The 15918-nt window shown below is 45.6% G+C and overlaps 1 protein-coding gene across 1 annotated transcript in view; it reads right to left on the bottom strand.

Moving 5' to 3' along the window:
• Positions 1-15918, bottom strand: part of PRDM2 (PR domain containing 2, with ZNF domain) — a 64954-nt gene that overhangs the window by 15031 nt on the left and 34005 nt on the right. Inside the window, 1 exon segment of the mRNA XM_015406335.1 lies at positions 15076-15202. Coding sequence (XP_015261821.1) covers positions 15076-15202 — 127 coding nt within the window.

Genomic DNA, 15918 nt, shown 5'->3' with positions numbered 1-15918 from the left:
TATAAGAGCATAAGAGAAGCCAATGCTGGATCAGGCCAAAGGCCCATCCAGTCCAACATTCTGTGTCACACAGTGGCCAGAAATACCAGTGCCGTCAGGAGGTCCACCAGTGGGGTCAGGACACTAGTAGCCCTCCCAAGCACCAAGAATACAGAGCATCACTTGCCTCAGACTGAGACTTCCTATCTACACCTTGTGGCTAATAGCCATTGACCTCTGCTACATATGTTATCCAATTCCCTCTTGAACCTGTCCATGCTTGTAGCTGCCACCACCTCCTGTGGCAGTGAATTCCATGAGTTAATCACTCTTGAGTGATGAAGTACTTCCTTTTATCCGTTCCTTTTTATCATTTTATCTCTTCTTTGCAGCCTTCACCGCCACCTCATAGGATTTCATAAGTGTCCTATAATATGCTCTTGTATCTTCATCGTGAGCTCACTGCCAAACTTGCTCAAGTTGTCTGAGTTCTCGTTTCATCCCCGAGTTCTGCAGTATACTGGGGGACAGTCTACGGCAAGAACACAGAGGACATGGGGAGGCAACCTCATTGATGGCTTCAGAGAGACGGGAGTTCCAGTCCTCTATCAGCTCATCCAATGAGGCCCCAGAAGGCATTGGATCCAGCAGAAGGCATTGGATCCCACAGAGCATTTTGGAATCCAATTGGATCCATGAGTCTCTGTGGGTGAGCATAAATTAATTTTGCACATCTACTGTAATGGTTACCAGGTTCTTGTACAGATTACAGAGAAATCAAAACGCCGAAAGGCGCAACACAGACTCTACATATTACAACTACAGAAGTTGTCATAATGTGAGAAATCATGTCGACTAGGCAAGTTCTCATAAACATATTTGCACTGTGTGAATTATTTTCATTGCGCAATCAATGCAAGTCTTCTTTAGGCAGAACTGGATGAAGACACTTAATTAGAATTACTCCGGGCAGCACAATCTGTTTTGCATTGGAAGAAATTGAGACAGGGAAAAAATTTTTGTTCCAGCTATGTGACCAGATAAGGGAAACTGGATCTCAAACTACTACAGCAATGGAGAAAAAAATGGATCTCTCAAGATCCTGGGCTAACACTGCCATGTCCTGGTTCTGCCTCTGTGATTTCCTCCCTTGTTCAACATATTTTATGCTCCTGCCGATTTGACATGAGAGGAATGGCTGCCAGACTGATGGCTTCTTCAATGCTGCACTGACATCAACTATCTCGTAGTTTGGCAAGTTACAGATGTGGTCCAACTGACTTGATTTTTAAAGCAAAGTTGTAGCAACTATTGTTTTCCTCTTCTTGATGCTTCTTGCATCGACAGCTAGACCATGTCCTTGATAACCTCTCAATAGGAGTTTCTAAACTGCCCCACAATGAAAAATAATTTCCGAGTCCTCTGTACAAAATACTCCAAAGTGCGAAGGGGTGGGGGGAGACTACAGCAGAAGAGAACATCCCCAGTTTGATTCGAAAGCAGCTGAATAAGGAAGCCACTCTCTTCCTCATTAGGGTGGGCCACTGTAGACCCTTTGCGCCAGGCTCTAACTTAATCAGTATTAATTTTAAAATGATCTAGACACCACCCATTGTATCACACTGGACAGCAAGGTGCCTTGCAAAGACTACAAGCAGTACAAAATAATAAGATAAGGCCAGATTAAAATACAAATCTGGAATAAACGGCAATGCAGCACTAAGGGGAAAAAAATTCAAAACCTTTTGCAATTATAAGATGCCAAAGATTAAATAAGTAAAAGTTTTCGGCTGATGCTTGATGTCTTTTACAGCAGGGACCAGGTTATTGTTTGTGGAGGGCATTCCACAGTTGGGAGTACCAGAAGAGAACACAATCTAGCTCTCGCAGCCCTGAGCAGGGGCACCCCACATTATCGCAATGTATGGACAAAATAACAATGAGTCTTGTGGCATGTTCTTGTTAACCATTAATTAATTTAGATATTTATAGCCCACTAAGGACCCAATGTGGCTAACAACATTGCTCTCCATTGCATCACTGCAACAACTATCCTGCGAGACAGGTCAGGTTTAGAGAGACCAGCCCACCGTCATCAGGCAAGCTGCCACAGCAGAGTGATTTGAATCTGGGTCCTACTTCAGTACTCTAATCATTACACTATGGCTTTAAGGTGCCACAAGGTGCTGCTACTTTGGTTGCAGCAGACTAACAAGGCCATTCCTCTGGATCTCTATGAGCAATTTTGTTTCCCGGAGCTCACCTAGAGCGAAGCTGGTTTTTTGCCAGAAAATGCCCTGGTAAACATTCTATTTGGGAGTTCCCTCAGGATCAAGGAGAGAGAGTGTTGTATAGTGGTTGGCCTAGGAGACCTAGGTTCGAATCCCCACTCTGCCATGGAATCCTGCTGGGTGAACTTGGGCCCATCACACACTCTCAGCCTAACCTACTGTGAGGGTAAAACAGAGGAGAACAATGTAAGCTGCTTTGGGTCCCCACTGAGGAGAAAGCTGGGGGTATAAGGTGGGGTATTTATGAATACATAAATCCAATAAAGGATTCCATATTCCAGCTTTATGGAGTATTTTATTAAGAATAAAATAAAACAAGAATGAGAATAAAGGATTTCCAGAGGGGGGGGGGGCTGTCTCTCTCTCTCCTTTCATTCAAAGTTGCCTTCTTCTCCATTGGCCCCCTGGAACCAAAGCACAAAGGAATAACCCAATGTACCTTGGCTTACATAGTGCTACAAGATTTACTCTCTCAACAGAACCAAAGATGAGCAGAAGCGGGAAGGAAGAAATCAGCTAGTTTATTGCATATGAAAAGCACAGTCCCAAAGTCACCCAAACTGTACAGCGCAGGACACGGACGTCTGGCATCTCATTTTCTGATCCAAAGCCTTTGTGGGAAAGGCCAGAACCACTTTGAACACCACAGAGATGAGACACCCTGAATATCTCACACTTCTCATCCACTGTGCCCACAAACGTTCTCCTGCCTTCGTTTCTTTGCTTAACATACATCCCCGAGAAGCGTTATGGCTATGATGAACTTGAAAGCTGTCCTTCCTTTTGATGTTTTTGTTGGTAATCATAAAGATCACTTTGGGACTGGCCACACAAAGCAGCCTTATACTGAAATCAGACCATCGATTCATCGATGTCAGTATTGTTTGCTCAGAGCGGCAGTGGCTCTCCAGGGTCTAAGGTTGAGGTCTTTCACGTCCTTTTAACCAGTGATGCCGAGGACCCAAACCTGGAATCTTCTCAATGTCAAGCAGATGCTCTACCACTGAATCCCCTTCCTGATTCTTTTTTAACAGACCAAAATAGCTACCTGTAATTTTCCAGTTTTAAGTGATTCCCCAGAAATGGCCTGCACCAACCCATTGCCTTGCCTTGTATATGAACACATCCAGCTACCTTAAAACACGATACCACCAGCCTGTTGAGCTCAGTACTGCTGACGCTAAGTAGCAGCAGCCCTCCGAGTTTCAGACAGAAGTTCTTTCCCCAGCACTGAATGACCTGAGATTCTTTAACTAGAGACGCCAGCAATAAAACCTGGGATGCTCGGATGCAGAACACATGCGCTCGTTCACTGAGCCACAGCCCCTCTCTATCATCTCCTCCATTCCTCATCCTCTGTTTGGGGAAGATGTTTGCACATTTGCCCTTCACAGCTCCTCTGTGCGTTGTACATGGTGGGGGCACTTGCGCCCCACTCCCGACTGCCGTGTTGCCACGTTAGGCTACATGAAATGAAAGGTAGCTAATGGCTATTATGCAGTAGGTTAAAAAGAAGAAATGAAATTCAAAATGTTAAGGGTGGAACCACTAGGCATTTCTCTCCTTTTCCCTACTGTTAAGTTCATTATGGTTCCTGAAACCCAAAGGTGGCAGTACAAAACAAGAGTTGATCTGTAACAGCTGCTAACTGGGAGGGACTAGACATACTCAAAGAGAGAGAGAAAAGATTCACAGGTAACGGGAGAGATACAATTCACCAGAAATCTATTATTGTCTGCACCCCCCACATGCAAACACTGATGCCTGCGGCCATCCAGGACAGCATCCCAGGAGGAGGAGGAGGAGGAGATTGGATTTATACCCCACCCTTCACTACCCAAAGGAGCCTCAGAGCGGCTTACAAACTCCTTCCCCTTCCCCTCCCCACAACAGACACCCTGTGAGGTAGGTGGGGCTGAGAGAGCTCTGACAGAAACTGCTCTTTTTCAAGAACAGCTCTTATCAGAGCTAGGCTTGCCCAAGGTCATCCAGCCAGGTGCAAGTGGAGGAGTGGGGAATCAGACCCGGTTCTCCCAGATTAGAGTCCACAATCTTAACCAATACACCAAACTGGTTTTGTGTTAGGAAAATATGTTAAGGGAAATACACTGCAGGCACACCAACTGCATAGCACACTATCGTGGTAGTGAAAGCTGAGCTTTAAGTAGCTCAACTGGACTCTAAGACAATCAAAGCATGCATCCTTCTCTTTAAGAGACTGCTTGAAGGCTCCTACAGCTATACGAAGGACAACAGACGTACTCCAAAAAGTTCCTCAGTAGGAACCGGCACCCACTCCTGAGAAACACGAGGCTCCCAACATTTCACAGTGGTTGGCACATTATCCCACAGAGGAAGCTTGTCCCTAAAGACTATATCTGTTAGCAGAATTCATTTGGTTTTGGGTCTGGAGCAATGCAGTTAGCAACAGTTTCTAAAGGAGACACAAACTGGGAATTAGTATGGACAAAGAAGGGATACGCAAACAGGCGTGAAAAGCAAGAGGAGCTGAGCAGGTCTGGGCAGAAGGAAACCAGCAACAAGTTCTACAGAAAGCCTACCAGGAATGGGGGCTCGGCTGGATCTGGGTGAAGGGGACCATGACAGCATAGACAGCTGCAGCAGAAAAAGGGTTGAGATTTACTTGTGAAGGTAGGAAAGTACATCAGCTCGTCCAGTGAGTGAGATCTATAGCTCTCGGTGAGCCAGTCGCACCCTCCTGCCTCTCCCCGATTCTGTATCTACACCTAAGATTTTCCCTATTTCTCATCACTTAATGTGGGTTGCTTTTCAGAGGGCAGCTGTCTTTATTTGCAACTCGTCGCCAGGCCTCTGATCTGTTTTCCTTTGCCTCGGAACAGGGTTTTTCACTTGTTAGCCTTGTGAACAAACAATTATGTAGGTTTGAAAAGCCTCAAGAGAACTGAAGAGGTTCCTAAGCAGCTCTGCAATTTCAAACACCAGCTCTGGAATTAGGCTTTTGTGACCTTAACACTGAATTACCCAGGAAGAGGTGATTCAGCCAGCAGCTGCTCTGACGCTTACTAAAAACAGCCAGGATGACAACTTGAGCGCAAATGTAACTCTAGATCCACTGGAACAGTGGCTGAAAAGCAAGTGGAAACAGCCAAAGCTTTATATGCGTCCTCTGCTTTGGTACTTTCTATCCTTCTTCCAGACAGTTTGCACGAACAAAAATTCTTGCACGCGCCAGAGCACCTTGAAAGAACTGTTAAGCTTATTCCTGGGCAAATCTCACCATTTTGGCAAGACTGGAACTTGGACACACCAACAGGTATGACTGACGGCTGGAAACACTACACTAATGGTTTCCAAATTTTGTCATGGGGAAGTGCAATAATACAACTGGGTTAAATTGTACAAAGGCAGGTAAATGTGCTTGTATTTAGCAAAATTTGGATTACTTTTTTAAAACTTCAATTTCTGGAGCAGGGAACTGCAACAGGTAGCTTGCTTACAAGCTACTGGAGGTCCCCAACCGCTGCAGTGTAGGTCGTGTATCTCCTAGAAGACCCAGGGGAAGATTGTACAAAGATCTGCTCTAGGCTTTTTTTCTTTTTCTTTTTAAGAGTTTATTTCCTAAGACTTTTCTCTCTGCTGCTTAGCTAATAACCATTTCTGGTGCTCTTCCTAGTCCATGTTCTGTGTCTATGATGGAACAAAACTTGGTAACATGCCAGGAAATTAGCAGGTCAGGATACAGCAACAGACCATCCAGAGGAGTTTTCCACCCAGGTTTTCTCCTCAGTTTTGCTATTCAGATGTTAAGTTCAACTTCCCAGCATTCCTTAGCAGCCGTGGTTTAGAGACCAGGTTCTGGAGTTCACTGCCATTAGTACAGGTGCCTTTCAAAGAACGATTAGGCATGGTCTATCAACAGCTAGTACCACCGATACCTCCATATTTTAAGAGTCAGCGTACTTCTCAATACCAAATTCTGAGACATTGCAACAGTGTGTGTGTGTGTGTGTGTGTGTGGGAGATCTGACTTATGTGCCCTGCTTCTTGGCATTCTGGGCAATTGGCTGGCCTCTGTGAGAAACAGAAGGACTTTTTGGTCTAACCTAAGCAGACCTCTTCCTACATTGTTCTTAAAACAGGGAACTGCATGTCCTCCTGAGTATGATTCCCATCCACCGGAAGTCCACCGTTGGCTAAAGCCACATCTACAAACCTGGTAGGAAGCCTGATATAAGCACACAAGTGCACTTACCATCAGGTTACTGAAGGCTCCTACATGCCTGCTACTGGCAGCTGGCTCCTCCAGTTGGTCTAAACAAGAAAGATACAGGAATGAAACACAAGGGAAGTGGAATGAGAACAGTGATAAAAAGAATAAAAATGAAAAAAAAAAGACAGAACACCAAATGAGTATGTGCATGTCGACAGAGCAGAAGATCACTGGAGGAAAGGAAAAGAGAACTGCTGCGTGGCCTGTGGTTACAGAAACCTTATGAAGGGGAAGACCCCTTCTCACTTCACCCAATGGAGTGGGTTGGGGGGTCTTCTTTAAAAAAAACAGAGTTTAAAATAGATTATATAGAGTTAGGGTGGTCCCAGGGATAGTTCAATGACCCAGGAAGTTAGTCAAGGGCTTCGATTCCCTCTTTTGGAAAATGGGATCCAGAGCAGAGGTCATTTCGGGGGGATCGTGGGGGATCGCAGTTCCCCCGGGTGAGGTACGGGGGGCGGGGCACATGACGAAGCCCCGCCCCCCGCTTCCGGCTGCCCCGCTTCCGGCCCTCATTCAGCCAGGAGGAGGCAGGAGAAGAGGGAGGGTAAGTTGCTTCCTCCCTGCCTCTCCCCACCCCTGCCTGCCTGGGGCCAGGGAGGGCCTTCGCGGAGCTCGGCATGGAGCTGCAAGGCCGGCGGTGGCGGCCGGGACCATTGGGGGCGGGGTGTGTGGCCTTATGACACACTTCCGGTGATGTCAGGGGGTGTGGCATATGCTAATGAGTTATGCTAATGAGTTCCCCTAGCTCTTTTTCTATGAAATGACCCCTGATCCAGAGTGCCTATCTTACAGGGGATGCTGGAAGGATCCTTACTTACTATGAGTGCTATATTAGCAACCTAACTATCTCTTTTGCGCTCTTGCAACCTTTCTACAACCAACATCAAAGTGCCAAGAACCTGCTTGTGGCACTCCATGACCTGGAGGATGGGGCAGGTTTCTAATCCAAGATGACATGTGCTTTGAGTGGTGCATGACAGCCACTTATGGAACAATACTGCTCCCAATGGTGTCAAAGCTTCAGAGACCCATCAGGTTACCCACTGTGAAACCAGGAAGAGGAGGACTCATTAGTGAATTTCTAAAAGTCATACTCTGTGATCATCGTGAGGCGGGCTAGCATCCCAGAAATATACTGATGCCAAACACAAACTTTGGAAACAGCTTGATCTTGGGGGTTGTGCTATACAGCAGCGCTTCCCACAGGACACCCAGAAAGGTGACGTCATTCATGCCAGAGGGGGGTTCACTGCCAAGAAGAAGTGCTAAACAAAACCAGAAACTTGTATGCCTGGGGAGAAAAACTGCCAGGTCTGTAGCAAAAAAGCAGGAGTAAAGCCCAAACCACACAACATGATGACGCCAGCCCACTTTTCCAATTCGGTAGCCAATCAAAAGCCTTCTCTGTTAAGGCACTACTGTCAACTTGTTCCAAAATTCCTAGAATTTAATTATACTCCCAACTCAATATGCAACACCTTCGGAATATGTTTGGCTATGGAGTCCTCCCCAAACAGGAATTGTCAGAAGCAAATACAAGTTGAAAAAAAGACTGGCTTAGATCCAATAAAACTGTGCCTATGGACTTGTATGTGTTATTTCCCCTTCGCCAAAGCTGTGAAACCGTCCCTGAATTTCAAAAGCCAGTTTCCCTCAGGACACACAAGGCTGCTGTTTGAGAAATGCAAAACCCACTGGACCCCTTCAAGGTGCATAGAAACCGCCATACTATCCTTTTGGTCTTGGGCCCACTTCTCAGCAGTGAAGGCTGGAAGCTGCCGTGAAAATTTAACAGTAGACTGAGCAGAAACGCTCTTGCCGGAAGGTTTACGGAAAAATTCCAAGCGGGTTACATAAGCCCTTCAACATCTTGAGAGTCCAACTACAGAATATGTGCAGCTTGACAAATTTACCTCTGCACCTGTTAGTCTCAAAGCACGCCTATTAGAGCGAGCGGGGGGGGGGATCTTTCTGTTTTCAGCCTCTCACTACAGTCAGGCAGAGAACTGCAACAAGGCAGTTGCTGCCAGCTGTGTGAGCAACAACAGTGATCAGGGACTGACAACGGCTCACAGTTCATGAGCAAATGGGTCTAATCATGGAAATCTGGAGGATAGGGAAGAAGCCAGGCCTCCCTGCAGGCTGCCTCCCTCCCCCTCGTGCTCAGAATTACTTTGTTTTTATTTATTTTGATGATTCATAACATGCTCTCCGATTCCCAAGAGAACCCAAGGCAGTCGATACTAAAATATATATTCAATGTAGGGGGGAAAAAACAAAAACAAAACTAAAAGCCACAAATATTCACTTAAAAATTGTAAAACTTGGATGCAGCAGATTTAAAGGAAGCAGCAGTGAGAAAACGAAATGGTCTACTATTATCTTTACAGCATCCTAAGCGACCTCAGTGCCTTCTTACTTTAGAAAAGGTATACCCTCCCAACGAACAGGCAAAGGGGATTACAAACAGAAATGGAAACTACAGCTTTAATGCAAAGAATAGCTTGCCATTACACCCAATTCGGCAAACCGTGGCTTGTGTTCGTCCTCCAATCTGGGGCTGCAAACTCATGGAGGCAAACTACGGATTGTGCTAAAGAAGCCGACACATAGGGTCGCCAACCTCCAGGTCATGGCTGGAGATCTCTGGGGATAACAACTGATCACAGAGATCAGCTCACCAGGAGAAAATGGCCACTTTGGAAGGCGGACTCTATGACATTGTACCCCATTGATGTCCCCTCCCCCCAAATCCTGCCCTCCTCAGGCTCCACCTCCAAAATCTTCAGGTACTTCCTAACCTGGAGCTGGCAACACTATTGATACGTGAGAGGATGGAGGAAAAGGGGGCAGAACCCTGAGAGCAAAAGCTCACTCCTGATCCACTGGGCCCCAATTTGGGTGACTGGAAACCGTTCATGAGAACCAATCCAACATTTTCGGCAATACCAAGCTGCTTCTTGACTTGGACCAGATTGCTAGTTTAAAGCCCGCGCCCACACACAAACGTGTCACCATACAAGAATCATGTCCAAATGCTCTGGGAAAAGCAGAAATAGGGGACCCCCATGCTAGAAAGGGGTGACAAGGAGGAGGCCCATGTGGGCATCTATCCCCTTGAGGATGCAGAGTGGGAAAGCTGCAGCCACACTGTCCACAAATGGTATTTTCTTCCCCCGGGCGGACCGCAAGAGGTAGACTGTTCTACCCCTCAGCGCCAGGCAACCAATATTTTTCAAGATAAATAAAAAATTTTAAATCAGCACATCGTTAGGAATAAAAAAAAATAGCATTACATTCGCAGACAACCTAGGAGCATTTCAGAATCTACCCCCCCAACCTCTCGTAAAGCAAAGTTTAAACAAAATTAAGATACAGTGCCCAAGAGGAGGGGGAGCCAAATGCCTGTAAAAATTAAACAAGACAAGAAAACAAACAAACAAAAATTTAACCTGTATAACCTGAAAAATCAGGCGTCACATGGATAGCTGTGCGTTGAGGAGGAGTCGGAGTCTATAAAGCGACAACTGTGACAGGAACAGCCTTCGCTCTGTTAGCTCTCACTTTGGAATACATGAGCATGCACAGAGAAGAGTCTCAGCTGGTGGCTTAGAGTCAGGTGCACGTGGGAACAGGTGCTCCTTGAAACAACCATTTCTTGAAGGTTCTGCAGCAGCCCCCCCCCCCCCACTTCTCCAGCAATTTTTTCCATGCAAGATGCCTTTGCTGTCCCCTCCTGGCTCACAGTTGCCTCTCTGAAATTGGGGATGCACAGATTAGAAGGCTTGATTGTGCTATTCTTTGCAGCAGGGAAACAGCAGCTCAGGGATGACCTAAGGGCCAAATGTGCAAACACCCCCCAGGCCCTTCAGGACTAAGAGGGAGCATATGCACACTTGTCAGAAACAGACAGACTACCCCACATGTTGCCACAATTAGCTAAAGGGCATAAGACGCTCTCCTATGTCTACAGTGTATCAACTCAGATTTCCCCCCAAAACACCCTGCAGGGAGAAAGCTAGTATGTCAGACAAAAAGCTAGGTTGCAGCCCATCTCCTTGACATAGAAGTTTTCTACAGAAAGGGGTCCTTTATGACAAAGCAGCATTCAGTCACATAAGACCCAATCTGCAGTTCATTTTGCTACTGCTGAGACTCAGGGCAACCTGAGGGACTGAGAGCAACCACAAGGGACAGGAATACCATTTTGGGGGAAGCCCTGAGATGAAGCATGGGGGTCATCCTGTTAGGGTACCTGGTGTCCGAAAAGAAGAAGAAAACTCTCAAGCTGGCAGGAAAACTGCACTGGCAACGATGCATGGATCAATTCTGTGGGAGACTGGTCATTTACTGCTACTTTTTGAGAGTAGGACTCTGTGCCACAAAACCTGCTGGCCTAAAGAAGGGCTGGGGAGCCTGGTTAAAAAAAAGAAAAGAGCAAAATAGGTAGAGAATAACAGCAGAACAGATAAAGAACAAAGGCCTTTCATAGGGAAATACAACTCCCACTGATGCTACTGTGGTGGTCAAAGGAACTGAGTGGGGTGGCTTCCGATCCCCTACCTCTGGGGGAGGGGACCTTGGTACCAATTGAGTACCTTTAAAAGGTCCCCCATGTGCACAGGCAAAGATGCGTGTGTGCAGAAATCATGAAGAAGAAAAAAATAAGTGAACATACATGTATTTAGATGACATCTTCTCTTCTACAGTGTGGTGCAGTGGTTACAGTGTCAGACTAGGATCTGATGGACACAGGGTTGAATCCCCACTTGGACATGAACACAGGAAGCTACCTTATACTAAATCAGACCACCAGTCCATCAAGTTCAGTACCGCCTATTCAGACAGGCAGCAGCTCTCCAGGGTCTCAGGCAGAGAGGGATTTCACATCACCTACTACCTGAGCCTTTTAACTGGAGATGCTGGGGATTGAACCTGGGACCTTCCTCATGCCAAGCAGACTCTTCACCACTGAGCTACTGTCCCTCCCTGAAGTCTGCCGGTGACCTTGAGCCAGTCACATGCTCTTAGCCTAACCTTCCTCAGAGGGTTGTTGTAAGAATAAAATGGAGAAGAAGAGAACAACATAGCCTGCTTTGGCTCCCTGTTGGAGAGAAAGGCAGGGAATTAATGAAGCGAATCAATATCAGTCCATACTGTCCTGTGATCAGGCAGATACCAGGGGTGGCAATAAGCCAACAATTGTGGCCTGTGAATCCAGATATTACAACAACCCACAATCTGTACTAATTGTGCTTTGAAATCCCATTTTGGTGCCCACCAACATATCCCAATTTGTTACATAATCTGCTGTCTTTTGTGCACATATTGTGCACATATTCAGGAGTAAGCCCAGTAGGGCTCACTGCTAAGAATGCATGAATAGGACTGAAGTGAATGTCCAATTGAAAGCAATATATGTTACTTACAACTAACCTAGGCCTTTAGTTTCATGGGATTTGGTCTCAGCCTTTTCTGGTTTAGGGGATGTCTTCTTTGATATGTTAACTGGCATGTATTTTATCATGGAGGGATACAAATTCCTGTACAATCCACAGCATGAAATTTTACATGAAAGAATAAAATTCTTCTATGAGATGCAGCCTCAGAACACCATTTTGATTTTTCTGAAATCTGTGTTATGTGTGTGTGTGTGTGTGTAGGATTTCAATTTCTGTCATTAGCTATAACTTTTGCAGCTGGCCTAAATTTGTATCCTATTATAATCTACAAACACCCCAAATTTAAGCTTAAAGTGCCCCTAATTCTTTAGATTATTAGAAACTCTTCAAGTACTAAATGATGAAGGGGGAGGGGGCATTTTGGTGCCTGAGCTGAAGCATTCAGCTGTTTTCCTCACTCAGATCCTGCCCGTGCAGCAGGTTAAAAATGCACATCAGCACCAGGAAACCAACAGTGGTGATGATCTGATACAGAGAATGCGGAACAGAGTTTGTGCCCAATCGTCCCTTGCTATGGCAAGCCCTGGCCCCAGACAGCACTCTGCTAGTTATACATTTACATGCAAAACCATATAGATATTGCTGGAATCGCCCATGTGACATATATGAGAAACCCTAAGGGCACCAGGACCCCTGTAGCCAGTAGCTGTGCTGATCCTTTAGCGAGGGAAGTGGCAATAAACTGGCAACGATAAGTGAGAAATCTCCTGCATTTACAACAGTTATCCATGTAAGCCAAAACTGATTTGCTTGATCACTGGTCATTTATGTAAGCTGGAGAAACAATGGTCGCACCAGTAGGCAGGAAGAAAGAAAAACCAGGCGCAAGGTGAAAAGATTTATTGAAGTTTTCTAGACTGAACTGAAAAATTGCTCAAGGTGGAACTCTATTAGAAAATCCCCTGACGAAGCCTGGAAACGTGTAGGTGGATCGAGAAAATGCCAACAAATCTTTTCACCTAGCACCTGGTTTTTCTTCCATTTATGTAAGCATTAAGAATAATTTAGTGTTGAAAGCACACCTGGTTATGTGCCAGGCATTAACATCATCTTACTGTGAATTTCAGTTTTCACTGGAAAACTTTCATGTGTCCCCCCCCCCCAAAAAAACTAGAACAGGAACTTACAGAGATATGTGTAATCATGCAACCATTTCCCTCCGATATTCTGAAGTATTATTATTCTGCCTGGTTTTGCTTAAGACAGCTAACAAATGCAGCTTGCCAGAAATCAACAGGGGTTGGTTATTTTGCTGCCCCATCTCCAGATGTGCGCTCATATTTATTCTGTATGGAAGGAAGTTCCACGGTTGAAGGGCTGTTCCTCCTAGGCAGAGCACAAGTTTTGGGTGCCGAAGGTCCCAGGTTTGACCACTGGCATCTTGAGTTAAAGAACATCCAAGTATGGCTGGGAAAGAAATTTCTGGGCCCGAGACTCTGCACAGCTGCTGCCACTCAGAGTGGATGTTAATCCGGTTAGACGCACCAAGGGTCTTGGCGAGGCATGAGAGAGATTCATACATTCAATGGGATTACTTCTAAGTAAGCGCACAAAAGGTCTCAGCCTGAGCCTTTTCTTCCTACAACATCCTCTCTTGTTGGATTTACCTAGCCTTTCACCAGTAACCAAAATACCAGGCACTGCGTTCACTGGGACATAGATGGCTTCTGAAAGGTCGATCTGATCGAAGTGAAAACTAACTTATTGGGACTCTTTTCAACCACATGCAGGACAAACAAAAACAAAAAACAAGCACACAAAGGTATAAAGAAGTAATCAAAGTTAACTACAACTACGTGAAATGCTTTTAAAAATACTAAAATGCTTGATGATTGTTACTATTGCAAGTGCCAGAACTTCCAATTCAAGTCAATCTGCTAACAGTAAGTCACAGAACTGGTTATACTAGAACAGGAAAGGCCAAATGTTAAAGTCTTTTATTAGTTGTTTTTTTTTAAAAAAACCCAAAACTCCAACATATTTCATTTTGTGGGTAGGAGGAAGGCTCCCTTTCTTTTTGCCTTTTTGCCTTTGTTTCAGTCAAAACTCTTTCAAAACATGGAACCCATAAGCTACAATATGCTTTTAACATGCATACATGGGGAGCCCCACCCCCCAACATATTTTCCTGATTTAACCTTTAGAATAAATGACAGTGGGCACATTTTGCAGATCAGCTCCCTGCTTGTTCACTGACACCCCAACTGTATCAAGGCATATAAAATTAAAGCACAAGCCCCAGCCTTCCAGCAGTGCTGCAACCATACTGCCATAAGAAGGCTGAAAGCCTGTGCCTGATGAGTCATCCCCCAAATTTCAACATCACGCAGAAATAAGCTCCAACCCCCACAACCTGTCTGAATTCAACATGTCCAAATTCTCCAAAACAGAGGGATGCCATTAGCCACCTGGGTTCATGATAGTTCATGCGAAACACCCCAATGCTAGTATAGCAACATAAGGGGTTTGCGGGCTTCAAACTGTCAAATACACTTTATTATCTGTAGAGTCCATATGCTTAACACAAAATTCCATAAAACAAATGACATCAAGCAGAGTGCAGGCACATTTCAGGGAGCTGCAAACATACATTGCTCCGTTTTTTCAAAACTGATGAACAGGGACCAGTTAAAGTTCTTTAAATAGAAATGAATGCAAAATCTCATAAAACAAGTCAAACTCCTTAGTTTAACTAACTTTTTGTTCCAAAGCTACAGACCGACAAGGAATGGGAACTCCCTCCTGTCCCGTCCCCCCTAAATTACAGAGAAAGATGATCCAACTGTGTGACACGAGAGAAGGGAAGGGCGGGGGGGGGGGAGGAGATGGAAAAGGAGAACATGTTCCTTTAACTGAAAACTAAACTGAGCAAGCAGGCAGGCGGGTCTGGAAAAGGTCAGGCAGAGCCGGACATACTTGCCGGTCCGACACTCCTTGTGGAAAGCATTAAGAGTGACTTTTTAATCTCACAAGCAGGAACTAGGGGAGGAGGGAAAGAAGTTTGTACATTTCATCATGTCACTCTCAAAGACGTCTGGTTCCCCGCTCCATCCCCTTCACTGGAGGAGAGAGACCAAAAGTTCTTTACCTTTCTTTGCTTTTGGAGAGTTCCTCTTGTTTCGGTTGCTGGCCCTCTCTTCTTCAATAGCAGCTGCTATCTCCGGGTTGTCTTCCCCATTGTACCACACCAGCAGCTCTTCGCCAGGCTCAATTGGCTGGAGGAATGAAAGAAAGGGAGACGACAGGACACCAATCAAGCGGGTCGTTGTTAGCAAGAGGCAGCGAAGCAGGCTCGGGGCCAGAGGGCGTGGAGCTTGCCGTGCGGATTACAAACAGCTGTACTCTGCACTGAGAACAGATTTCCTAACTGCCTGCCTGGCCAAACAGGAAGGACTCTTTAACCCTTCGAGGCTGGGGCAAGCCGATTCAGCCCTGCTGCAGCGTCACAGAGAGGCTGAGCCAGACGGGGAGGAAAAGAAAATTGTGACAGGCCCCTCTGGTGGAAGGAGGACTGCGTTTACACAGCAGCAGGAACCGTGACTTGCACATTTATAAAGATGCAACTTTGCTGTCTCCCAACTTAGTCAGCACAAAAAGCTTTTCCCAACCTGCAGGTGAACGGCCGACAACGACCCATTTGGGGAAGGCAGAGGAGGGAAGGAAAACAAAAATATAATTAACACAGATTACTAATAACTGGGTGAGCTTCTTAACAGCAAAATGGGACTGTGCTTAGTGTTGACGACTGTCATCTCCAAGTATAGTTTACATACTTGTTTTCCTTCAGCCCCGAATTTTTTTTTTACAAGGCGGAAACTAAGCAAATATTATTTATCAAGGTCTGCATTGCTTTTTAAGTCTGTTTGGCAAATACATGCCCCTTGTGCACCAGTGTGGTGTAGTAGCTAGGGCGTCGGAAGAGAACCATCGA

Source organism: Gekko japonicus, unplaced genomic scaffold (assembly GCF_001447785.1).
Source record: "Gekko japonicus isolate JY-2015 unplaced genomic scaffold, Gekko_japonicus_V1.1 scaffold2114, whole genome shotgun sequence".
NCBI lineage: Eukaryota > Metazoa > Chordata > Lepidosauria > Squamata > Gekkonidae > Gekko > Gekko japonicus.
The sequence above is the reverse complement of the archived record's forward strand: the minus strand, read 5'-3'. Positions and strand labels throughout refer to the sequence as shown.